At 43.6% G+C, this 11,932-nt stretch overlaps 2 protein-coding genes across 4 annotated transcripts in view; one reads left to right on the forward strand and one right to left on the reverse strand.

The window, feature by feature from the left end:
* The window catches only part of goe (endothelin converting enzyme 1), a 32,000-nt gene extending 21,247 nt beyond the window's left edge, over positions 1-10,753 (forward strand). For all 3 annotated transcript variants that reach the window (XM_089263715.1, XM_089263716.1, XM_018109911.3), the window contains exons 5-11: positions 6,174-6,437; positions 6,505-6,656; positions 8,487-8,614; positions 8,679-9,242; positions 9,318-9,440; positions 9,507-10,010; positions 10,106-10,753. In XM_089263715.1, the coding sequence (XP_089119841.1) occupies positions 6,174-6,437; positions 6,505-6,656; positions 8,487-8,614; positions 8,679-9,242; positions 9,318-9,440; positions 9,507-10,010; positions 10,106-10,193 (1,823 nt within the window). In that variant the 3' untranslated portion in view covers positions 10,194-10,753. The remainder of the gene's footprint in view (positions 1-6,173; positions 6,438-6,504; positions 6,657-8,486; positions 8,615-8,678; positions 9,243-9,317; positions 9,441-9,506; positions 10,011-10,105) is intronic.
* Positions 3,193-4,788, reverse strand: TwdlX (TweedleX). Its single transcript, XM_089263718.1, has 3 exons — positions 4,632-4,788; positions 3,819-4,557; positions 3,193-3,750 (listed from the first exon to the last, which is right to left on the reverse strand). Exons 1-3 carry the CDS (start codon positions 4,644-4,646, stop codon positions 3,431-3,433), a joined length of 1,074 nt encoding a protein of 357 aa, XP_089119844.1. The 5' UTR covers positions 4,647-4,788; the 3' UTR covers positions 3,193-3,430.
* Positions 10,754-11,932: the final 1,179 nt, after the last annotated feature.

The following is an 11,932-nucleotide window of genomic DNA, read 5'->3' on the forward strand; positions in this document are numbered from 1 at the left end:
GTTCACATTTTGAATAGAGCTCATATATCTCGTATAACAATAGCCACTCGTCTCGTCTCGAAAAAACATATACATATATACACATATGTTTGTACAGATATATGTATGTGTATATATGTAGCATCTAGCATATGTATCTGTTTCTATCTCTATATAATTTTGGCAGCTTAGGCATTGAACTTGACTGCGCGCTGCGCTGGCCTCACAGCTGAGTAGATTATTAATAGACCCATGGATATACAGAAAGTTTAGTTTTTTTTTTTTGCCAGTTTCTGTAGGCTTTGCTGGCCGCCGTTTGCATCTAATTAAACGGCACCTGAACGGCATCAGTCTTTGACTCTAGGCCTCCAAAGCCATCGGCAAAAAATAAAATAAAATGTGTGTAGCGAAACTAGTTTGCTGGGTTTTTCTTTGGCCCAGAGCAATGCTGGCCTGCCCATCACATTGCTGATCGATTAACTTGCAAATGTGAAACACTTAAAAGATGGTTTCATACATCTCAATATGAATGGCGACGGACCATCTGATTGAATACGATCAATATGCGAACCAAATGGGCATCAAATATGTCACAAAGCTGCTACGCAATGTGTCTCGATCGTTGCATAGCTAATATATAGAATGTATCTTACATATTCATATTATATAAACTTGGTAAGTCATAAAAAAGTAGATCAAGCCTTGATATCTCTGAATCCAGTTGATGTTGAGTCTGATTGAAATGCCTTAAGCACGAAAGACTCATCTGAGTAGGGAAAGAATGGAGTCCTTCCGTATCGTATGTGACATAAATACTCTCTCTCGATCCCTCTTCCTCTGTGTAGCTATTTCTATAGTATATATTATACATCTATATAGATTATATACTATAAATATAAATTTTCTTTTCATCTTATGTGTATATCTGTATTTTAAACAGTGGCAGATGAAACACATTAATGTCATGGGGTCAGGTGTGGTGGGGGCGACAAGAATGAACTATTTATTATAAGATTTACTTGATTTTATTGACAATTAAGAATACATAGCGTATGGTTAAGGCCCTCTCCTGGATGTGATCTGCAACTGTTTTTACACTTCTGTGTCTCTATAGAAAAAATATCAACATTCGTTCTTTTTATTTCATATAATTATTTATCTACTGTTACCTAAATATACATCTGCAACTGTTCTATCTACCGGTATATACATCTGTATCTTTGTGCCTAGCAATATATCTCTTCTCCATTTATTTGTACTTGTATCTTTTTCACTATTTGTATCTTCATGCGTATTTATTTCCGTAACTATCTCTATCCCTATCTGTATATTTCTCAGTTTGATTCTTCTGTTTATATATTGTATATTTGTATCTCATTTAGTTTCATCTGTATTTGTATCATTTTATCGACTTTGACCAGTATCATCGATATCTCCTCTTTAGATCTGTTTTCGTATCTTTTCAATTTTCATCTATATGTCTCTCTATATCCAGATCTATTTAGTATTTCCTTCCGTATATGTCTCTAGTTGTATCTGTATCTGTACCTTTTTCCCGATTAGGATCTATAGGCCTATCTGTATCTACGTCATATATTTTTCGTGTTTGTATTCTCCAATACATACGGATATAGTCTATCTTTATCTTTCTATACTATACATTCTATGTATATTATCTATAGTCTTCGCATTTCGTTTGGCTTGACCTCCAGCTAAATATTATGGCAAATTGAATAATCGAAATGCGTTTATAATTGACTATATAAAGCGCTGTTTGTCATGGATTTTCCATAGCTCTGATCGGATGCTGGCCAAATGTCCAATTATGTTATTCTTCAGCTGTTAGTGTTGGCGATTGCCGTAGATGGTGGCCTCCTAAACCAATCAACAGTCAACAGTTAACAATAGGCCGATGAGTCAGTCAGGCGACTGGCGGGTGTTGAAATCCATAGAAGGAAAAGAAGCAGATCAGATGCTGAAGCAGAAGCAGAAGCAGAAGCTGCTGCGACACATTCACCTCTGGCTCTGGCTCTGGGCCGTGGCTGTGTGGAGGTCGCTAGAAGAGCTCATCGTATTGCATAATTTGTCGCAAAGCTGAGCTTGATCAGCTGATGGACTGCTTGGTGATTGATGAGCACTGATTGATGGTCGAGCATAAACTTGAGAGTGCGACAGATATCTAGCGGCTGATCCACTAATTTAGTTATAAACAGCTCGCGCTGCGCTGGTTCAAAAGCGAACAAAGCGATAATTATCAATTAGGCATTCCATATCCATAATTTCATATCTTCTTTTATATGTATATGAGTTTATTTTTTGGATGTCGCCGAAGCCGTAGCCAAACCGAAAGACCCGAAAGACGTCAAAGCCCCTGCGAAATAATTTATGTAACTTTTTATAAATGCTGACAGTAAAAACCGAGGGACAAATGTTCGAGCACAGACTGCGCTGGCCACAGATCTTATCGCTTTATTTAGTAGGTGTGATTATCTTTATGCAAAGATCGCGACGCATTAATATGCAGATGCGCTCAGATAGGGGAGATATAGATGGATGCTGATACCGAATACCAGGTAGCATCTGCCAGCGATGTAATCCATATATTTGATCATAAATTTGTTCGCGCACTGGGTGTGCGTGTGTGTGTCTGTGTGGGTCTTGTCTGCATGCATGTATGTATATACATACATATGTATAGATACATACATCCATAATACTTTCTGGTATTTTAATGCGTTGCATTTGTGAAGCGACCTTGCAGCGCGTTTGCTCTACCACTTTGTTTTTCCTCCTCTTCTTCTTCTTCTTATTATTATTTATTTATTTATATTTTGTTTTTTATATAAAGACGCTAATTTATTTGGCATCGGCTTGTGGTTGGTGGTCGCTCCATCTCCAGCAGGGGCTAGGGGGCCCGTGGGTTTTCTATAGTTTTCGATGCAGTTTCGATAATTATGAAGAGCTTGCCAAATAGTTGAGACCGGCTCGATCAGGCGAGGCAGGCCGTCAGGTGTGTTGTGGGTCACCTGCTTCTGTAATTTGTTAATTATATTAAGTTTCTAAAAATAATGCTGATGCCCGAATTCAGATTGGGAGTCTCCCGACTGTACGTTCTCCATTTTCATTCAAACCAATTCACTTTAAATCCAACTCCTATAAAAAAAGACTTGCATATTTTTTTGAATGCTTAAAGAAATCCTTAAATTTTATTAAAAAAAAAAATGGAGAAAAAAAAATAGTTTTTCATTTGTTTTGCATCAGTCGCAAAGGTATCTAAAATGAATATCGCAAGAGTTAAGCTAAGAATATTCTAGCCAAATAATCGCCATGGATTATTCAATTAGAATCAGGAGTCGGGCGCGTGTTGAGTCCAGGCAGCGTCCATCGAGGAGCTGCCCGGCGGATTGATTGGGCATGTTTAGTTGGGATGGTCGGGATGCAGATGGCACGTCTAGTACTTGACGGATCTGATGGGCTTGGCGGGCAGATATGAGGTCTGGATGATGCTGCTGCCCACGTTGGATGTGCCGGTTGCCACCTGGTTGCCATTGCCGCCAGCGCTGATGCCGATCTGCAGGTTATCGTTGGAGGGGACGCCGACACCGACACCGTTGATGGGTACGCCACCAGTGCCAACGATGTTGATGCTGCCGCTGCCGTCGTTGATCACGCCGGAGGCGCCGTTGTCGCCCAGGGCATTGATGACGGAGGAGGTGGGCACAATGCCCTCATCGCTGAGGCTGGAGCTGCCGCCCAAGGCATCGTAGTTGGCTGAAGTGCAAGTAGAAGATGGATTGATTAGTGTAACCCGCGATGCCCATGGCCTAGACCGCACTTACCCTGGATGGTCTGCTGGGCATGCGCTGCCTCCGCGGGGGTCTTGTACTTGATGAAGTAGACCTCGGGCTTGTTGGTGACGGGGCGCTGTGTGACCACCTCGGCGCTGACATCGAGCGCGTTCGATTTCTTGGACAGCACGTAGATGGCGGTCTTCTCCTCGACTGGGGCCACGTTGGCAATGATCTTGGCCTTGCTGGTGGTGGATGCGGGCGCATTGATGAAGACAACGCGGTAGTTCTTCTGGGGCTTGCCCACGTTCACATAGCGCACGATCTGCTGCTCATCGTGGTCCTCGGGCGCGGTGTGCAGATAGAAGTGCTTGCTGATGATGGGCGGCTGGAAGTTGGCCAAGTGGCTGATGTACGCCTCCTGCTCCTTGTAGTTGATGACGGGTCCAGGCCGAATGCCAGTCAGACCGATGTGATCGTTGACCACGCCAGTGTAGATGCCATTGCCGTTGGCGCTGCCAGTGCTGATGCCGTTGGTGTAGCCACTGCTGCCGGTATACTGAATGCCGCCCACTTGAGCGGAGGGCACAAAGCCGGAGTTGACCCCACCCAGGTTGTTGTAGTAGGTGTTGCCCGACGCGGTCGGCTGGTACGAGGTGGATGTCGTCACCACAGGGCCGGACACCAGGTTGTCGTTCTGGCCAATTTCGTAGCGGTAGGCCTGACGGCTGAGATCAGGACGCGCTGCTGCCCAGCGACTGCAGCCGAGCACTGCAAGGCAGGCCAAAAACTGCAAGTGGATTGCGGATCGTTGGATCACTTGGGTCTACCTAGGCCTATCCAGTCTATCTGCCATCGACTTACCAGAAATTTGTTCATGCTGTTACACAATGTGGACGCGGTCGGACTTGAATGAAGCTGAGCGCTGGAGGGGCTGCGGTGAATTGATGCCCTGTCTGGAGACAGCGCTCAGTTTATATAGAGAGTGTCGCTGCTGGCCTTTAATTGAAGTTAATTAATTTGCTCGCATTGATTTGCAATAAATTGTTAAAATGAAATATAACTATAACACCACACAAATCCGGCTAGCACGGACCTAGAGAATGAGGCTTTGGGCTTTTATTTCACTCGTTTCGCCTCGCAGGCGCTAATTAATGCTGCAAACACAGCTGACACAATCGCTCCCAAATAGTTGATCCAATGTCGCCATCAGCTGGCTGATGCCACTTGACGCTGTCCACCGATTCAATCGGATCGATCAAGCGGATTCCCACTCTGTCTCTGTCTCTGTCCGAGTCAATGAAATTGATGACTTTGGACTTCTGATAAGAGTTGAATGGAAAAATACTAAATACGACACATTTATGCTAAAGATAATATACATTTTAGATAAAACCACCAAAGTTCTTTGAGTTGTAATAATAGAAGCAAAATTTGGAAATAAAGTAGAATTTGATTATAACGACGCTCAACGGGCCGTCGCTATAGCCGAAAGACACTATAACTATAAGCTTATGTTTCGCCATATAAGTTTATCTGAGATTCAGAAACTACAAAGTTTGAATAGACTTCTACCTGACATAATGAGTTTAGGGAAAAACATAAAACTGAATCTTCATGGTCTTGAGTAAAATTTCGCTTATGATATCTGCTGAGTTGATTATAGACCTTATCAAAGCCAAGAATCAGTGGATTCAGTTGACATCTTGGTGGGCAAGTCAGACGATCCATTGGACTCAGTGATTGAGCTACAGCGATCTATGTTGAATTCTTATTTAATAATAATTAATGGCTATTGCTATGATTCCCTATACTATGTAATTGGAGCTTGGGCACAAGTGCCCCGGAAATCCCATTCATATTCATGTATAGGGGAAAGATCTCCCGCAATCAAAGCAGCCCGTGTCGATTACTAGAAACGTCAATGCTTGAAGCTTTGGGCTCATTGAGGATCTACCATAGCATAGTACTACCCTATGATGATAGACATCTTACGATGATTTTACCTGGGATAGAGCATACAAATGTTGTTATAAAATGCGCTTTCATTTGTTTTTATTAATCTGATATTTGGACTTTTTTTATGACTGCATGATGGTCTGAAATTTCCAAGACGTTGCAGTCAAACATTTTAGCGCTTTTAATTGCTATAAACCCAAATACACACACACACACTTACACATACAGTCAGCTCGTAATGCTCTAATATGTATGAGTGGAAGTTGTCATAAGTTGTGCCAAATTTCATATTTGGTGCTTTTGTCGAATTTCATTAGCGCCGCTCGATGTTGCCATCGTTGGTAGAGACGCAGCAGGAGGGGGGAGGGGGGAGGTGCAATGGGTCATTCCTCCGGATATTGGATTACAGCATGTTAATAAGTGTCTTCCTCTCCCCATTGCTTTCAGGCGGCTGGCAGGCGATTTCGGCAACGAATCGATTGCAGAACTGGGAGTACAAGAATGCGCTGAAATTACTGCAAACGAAGTTCGGGATCTTCCCCTACTATCGGGTCAGTGTGGAGAACAGCTACAATGTGCCCTACGACTACGTCATAACCCTGGACGAGGGCGAGGTGGGACTGCCGGACAAGTTCTTCTACGGCCCGGACGCCGACGAGGAGGTCGTGCGCGGCTATAAGCTGCTCCTGCGCGACTTTGCCATCAATATGGGTAAGCACTAAATTGATTAACGATTCAATTCAAGTCAATTCCTAATGCAACACGCGTCTTCTTCCAGGCATTGTGTCGCGCGAGGCAGATCTGTTTGCCGATGACATCTTCCATTACGAGCGGCGCATCGTGCATCACATCGAGTCCGCCAAGGGCCGTGGCGAGCGGCAGCAGAACAAGCTCATCCGGCTGGCAGAGCTCAAGAGCATCGCGCCATCGGTAAACACTCAGCGAGTCACTGTGTTTCCCCAATTACTATCGAAAACTAGTTTCAAATTAAGCTGGAAGCGTACTAATTGATTTAGGCATAGATCGCACTTTGGCATTTCAGTTGCAGAATGTTCTCTCGACTCGCTGTGGAACGGGTTTATATAACCCGCACAGATTCAAAGCTTTCCCGGATTTATTATATATGTACATATTTGTTTGCCCAGACGTAGTTCTTGTGATTTAATTGTCACATAGAATGATACATCCATCCACACACATGTACATACATATAAGTCCATATTGCTTATTTCGACTTATTTGTTCGATTCGGCCTGAAATAGATTTCTATGTCGTGGCTGAATAAATTTGTTAACAATTCATTATAATCTTATAATTTTATGTCTGTGCTGTCCGTGAGAATCTCGTATCGTTAGTCGATATATTCTTCGTCCACTAACAATCGTAACAACCCTGTGCGAATGGCCCCACTGAGATAAGACTCATCAATAGCCGGAACTACGTTCAGCAACAACGATTTTTGTGTAGCTCTCTCTCTGTCTCCCCCTCTCTCTCTCTCTCTCTCTCTCTGATAGCTTCTCTGTGCAGCCCTCTACTAATACATAGCAATGGAAGATGATCACGACAAAACTGAACCAATATTGGGGAAACTTTAAAAACAAATTCTTTACGTATCACGCCATGAACTAATAGACAGGCAATAGAAATGTTTATAGATTTTAGCTAATTTTGATAATTTATATTTTGAGTCATAAGAGTTAAGCATTCAATATAACTTGCAAGAGTCTTCATTGCGTAGATATATATTAATAGTTATGCATATATATGTATACATATGTAATTTGATCTGCAATGCTTACTTGAACTTATTCCCATAGAAAATGAGAGATCAGTATCTCTGTTTCAATGGTTTTATCAAAGTATACAGGCAGAAGGAGTGGTAAACTCTATAAAATATATAATGCGGATCAGAGAGATATGCTGATTTAATATAGACCTAATGAGCACATACATATATTATTTACACAAGTTTTCCTCTTTACTTTTGATTTTCGTTACTATACGGCACGAATATGTTGATAAAGAAAAAGACATCCTTGTGCTATACTCAAGAGAACTTAAATATTTTCTCCTAATGGTATAGGGGCTTTGTAGTTGGCCAACTCAGCGCGGGCGGAGAGCAACTGTTTTGCAAAGAAACAGAGAAGAGAAGAAAAAAAGAGCACTACGAAATGTATCAGTCTATCGTCTATACACTCCTCCATTGCATTTTAATGCAGCCCTCATCATATTTTCGATAAGTTTTTTTTTTTCTCGTAAGAGGAAATATGTTCGTTAGTCGTCGTTAGACGAGTGGCCGATTGTGGCCCAATTGCTAGAGCAAGGTAGTGGAGTATATAAGAGGTATGCATGAATAGCTAAAGAAAGTGAATGCGAAGCCAAATAAATTGGAGTAAGAAAGTGCGCTCACAAAAGACTCGGACGTACAACATTCAAACCAGGAGTGTAAAAGAGATATTTCGTGTCGAATACATTCAAATGTCAAATGAAATTTTAATTCTTGTTTCATCGTGCGTATGGGAAAAAGAACAGCCCCATTTCGCGTCGATTTTCGCTTTCGACTTCAATCATTTTAGTGACTATCGTATGATCTGAGACGCAACATATTAGCAACACTTCATTTAATTCAATTCATTCAATTTTACGTATGTCTGTATTAGGGATCTGCATGGCCTAACAATGCAGTTTTATATATCTATTCATTACTATCCCAATCTATGTTTATTCACATTAAATCTCTTGTCTTTGTCATTGTCACAGCTGCCCGTTCTGGAGTCGCTGCAGGCCATCTTTCCCAACACGCGAATCAGTGAGGAGACGGAAGTGTTGGTGCGTGATGTGGAAGTGTTTCACGAGCTGTCCACGCTGATCTCCACGTCGGACAAGAAGTATAAATTGAGAAATATTATCAAAAATTGAGAATTGATTTAACTGTTTCTTCCTTCCTTGCAGGCCCATTAATAACTTCATCATCTGGTCGCTGGCGCGTCAAATGTTGCCGCACCTGTCAAAGGAGTACCGCACGCTGGCGGAGCACTTTGATCATGCCATCTATGGACGTACCGCGACTTATCCACGCTGGCTTTTCTGCAGCAAGGTGGTGCGTGATTGGGTGCCCTTTGCCGTGGACGCACTGCAGCAGCAGCCGCCCAAGCAACAGTTTGAGGGCGCCGCGCGCATGCGCAGCAACGAGCCAAACGGCCTCAACAAGACGACTGGCAACGAGAAGTTCCTTCAGCTGATGTTCTACAGCTTGCGTAACCAGCTGCAGGATTCGCTGGCGCAGGCAAGCTGGCTGGAGCCAACAGCGCGACAGTTCATGCACAAGAAGCTGGCCGAGATGCGGCTGCAGTTCGGCATACCCAGCGAGGTGCTCGAGCAGCCGGACTACATCAGCAACTACTACAACGATCTGCTGCTGAGCAACCTCAACTTTGTGGAGCACTTGGAGTCCATTTGGACCTTCCGCCGGTCGCGCATGGAGAACAAGCTGAAGACCTTGGGCATGCTGGATGTGTGAGTGGACAGCTAGCTTCAGTGGATCGAAGCTGATTTAATCGAACGCATTGCTCTTTTTATTTGCTTTTGCAGCATCGTGTCCGAGATGTACACGACGGATCATCCACAGCCCATTGCCTACTCGAACAAGCTGAACATGCTGCTCGTTTCGCGCGTGCTGGTGAACAACAACTACTACGACTATCGCTATCCCGTGTAGGTATTCTGCCGTTGGTTAACTCGTTCGCCAATCAATCTCTCTCTTTCTCTCTTGCATCGCAGGGCCGTCAACTTTGCGCGCATTGGCACGGACATTCTGGAGACACTGATCAACAATTTCCCCACCTTTCTGCTGCAGTTCAATGCCCAGAGCACGGACATAAGCGATGCGGTGCCGGAGATTGAGTATGCCACGCCGGACATCAATTGTCTGTCCGCCGGCCAGCCGCCGCATCTGGTGCATGAGCTGCGCACGTTTTCGCCGGAGGCGCTGAAGAGCTTCCATGTAACACTGAGCGCCGCTCGGACGGCCGCACGAGCGCTGAGCACCTTTGTGACGGCCATCGATGCTGGCACAGCCATACAGGGCGCCGGCATCGACCAGGCGGTCACCTACGAGGCGCTGGGCCTGACCCGGCGACTGCGTGTGCCCGGCCTGCGCTCCTTCAACGAGAACGAACTCTTCACACTCGCATACATGCAGCAGCACTGCAGCACGACGATTGCGGACAAGGACTACGCGCGCATCAAGCCCCATGTGGAGCGGCAGCTGGCCGAGCGCTATCTGTAAGTCCAACTGGCCTCTCGAATTCTCGTTGATCTGCTCACTAACCTCTTGCTCTCTCTTTCCCTCTATGCCTCTCTCTTTCGGTCTGGTGCAGCTTCAACGCCACCTGGCAGCACATACAATTCCTGCCGCGCTCCACGAACTGTGCCGCCTCCGAGGTCAGCTGCTCCAATCTGCTGTGAGGGCACAACTTGCCGCACGTCCCCACGGATACTGTGTGTACAATTCCTTAGCTCAGCAACATATTTATTGTACTTTTTTTTTATATAAACAAGCACACCCACACACATAGGCTTACATATATACATACATACATATATATATATGTATATGTATACTCACAGGCGGACACACAAATCGCACTAAGCATAGTCTGTAATTAAGTTAGTTTATGTGTAATAAGTAGCCATTACTTTTAAAGACACAACATTTGTAACACACACAAGACAAACCACTGTTGACATCACACCCACACATCCACACCCACACACACACACTCACACCCATATACACTAGCTGATTGTGTACTCTTGAAATTGTCGAACTAAACTTACAAAACGATAAAGACGTATATGCATGGCCCCGATCGACGGCATATTCCATAGCTCTAGAGTGTCTAATTTGTAGTACTAGTTACTAGTTAGTTGCTAAGTGCATTGACCGCAACTGTATAAAATGAATTTAATTTCCATACATTTGACAAAGTAATAAAACAATAAAACAGAATGCGAATTTTTCCAGACATCGAACTGCCTTTCTGTGCTGCATACCTTCGGGCGAATTGATTGTGACATCTCAACATACTTATGGGCAGCCTACTAGAACTATCGTAACCCAATATCATCAATGCAAAGTGTGTGTTTAATTCCAATGATGTGTGGTATTATAAATAACAATCATAAAGGCACATCGCTCTTTAAATATATAGATTTGTGAAAGTGCATGTAGCAGGCAAAAGACGGTGTCGTACACCTCATGCAATATGTAAACAGTGTGAGGTAAAAGTATTCACCTGATGTTCGATTACCTTAGTGTTTTTTATAAAATAGATTAGCTTTAATTGTGAAATTAATTCGAATTCATAGACTTTTCTAATGGCGTTATCACATGTATCCCCCCGGTATAGTTGATCCGAGGCATTGGGTCGGTACCATCGATGGCGGCAACTATTCAGCCGTGGAGTGTCGATTCGTCGCTTCCTTTGCTAGTTTTCATTTCAGCATAACCAAGTGGATAACTATTTATCCCTTAAAACCTTTAAGGGTAAACTACTTGCGCATTCCGGCAACATCCGTGGAGCTCAGCTAGACCTGTTTCATATTGGGGAATATCTATGGCACGATCGCCCACTATCGACGCCTACTATCGATAGTTTACCACCCCTCATTTGAATTTCAGAGCTCTTTATTTAGACGTGGTATATATTGACTGTATGCCTGATTTGTGCTTTGATGGCCAAACTCGGAATTGATTTGAATCTCAGTGTCCCATTCGGGCAGTTTCCTCTTGGGGGTGAGCAGACACAACACCCGAAGCAATGGAGGTCACGCTACAGGATGACGGTGTCATTTGCGTAGCTCAGCAAAATTATTCTATTCTCATTCCTTATATTGAACTCAGATGTTTGAATATTTGTAGGTGTATACGAAAATACGGTGTTTGGTAAGGGCCACTTATCCTTAGAGACCGCAACTCCTATTGATGTAACTGTGGATGAGGTTAGGTTCGAGCGAACGCCAGCTGAATATCCAGGGACACTTCAAAGCAGTACATCTCTTCCTTAAAACCGTTGGGGAGGTGGTTTACCCTGCCCACCTGTCGCATTTAGCTTTAAATGATATGCCCAAATATATGTGTATATTCATAAAGAAGAATTAAGCTCTCGACTATCCACAAATATGTCTCAAATGAAAGCGTGGCT

Source organism: Drosophila navojoa, chromosome X (genome assembly GCF_054131105.1).
Source record: "Drosophila navojoa isolate 15081-1374.11 chromosome X, UAZ_NAV_1.0, whole genome shotgun sequence".
NCBI classification, from domain to species: domain Eukaryota; kingdom Metazoa; phylum Arthropoda; class Insecta; order Diptera; family Drosophilidae; genus Drosophila; species Drosophila navojoa.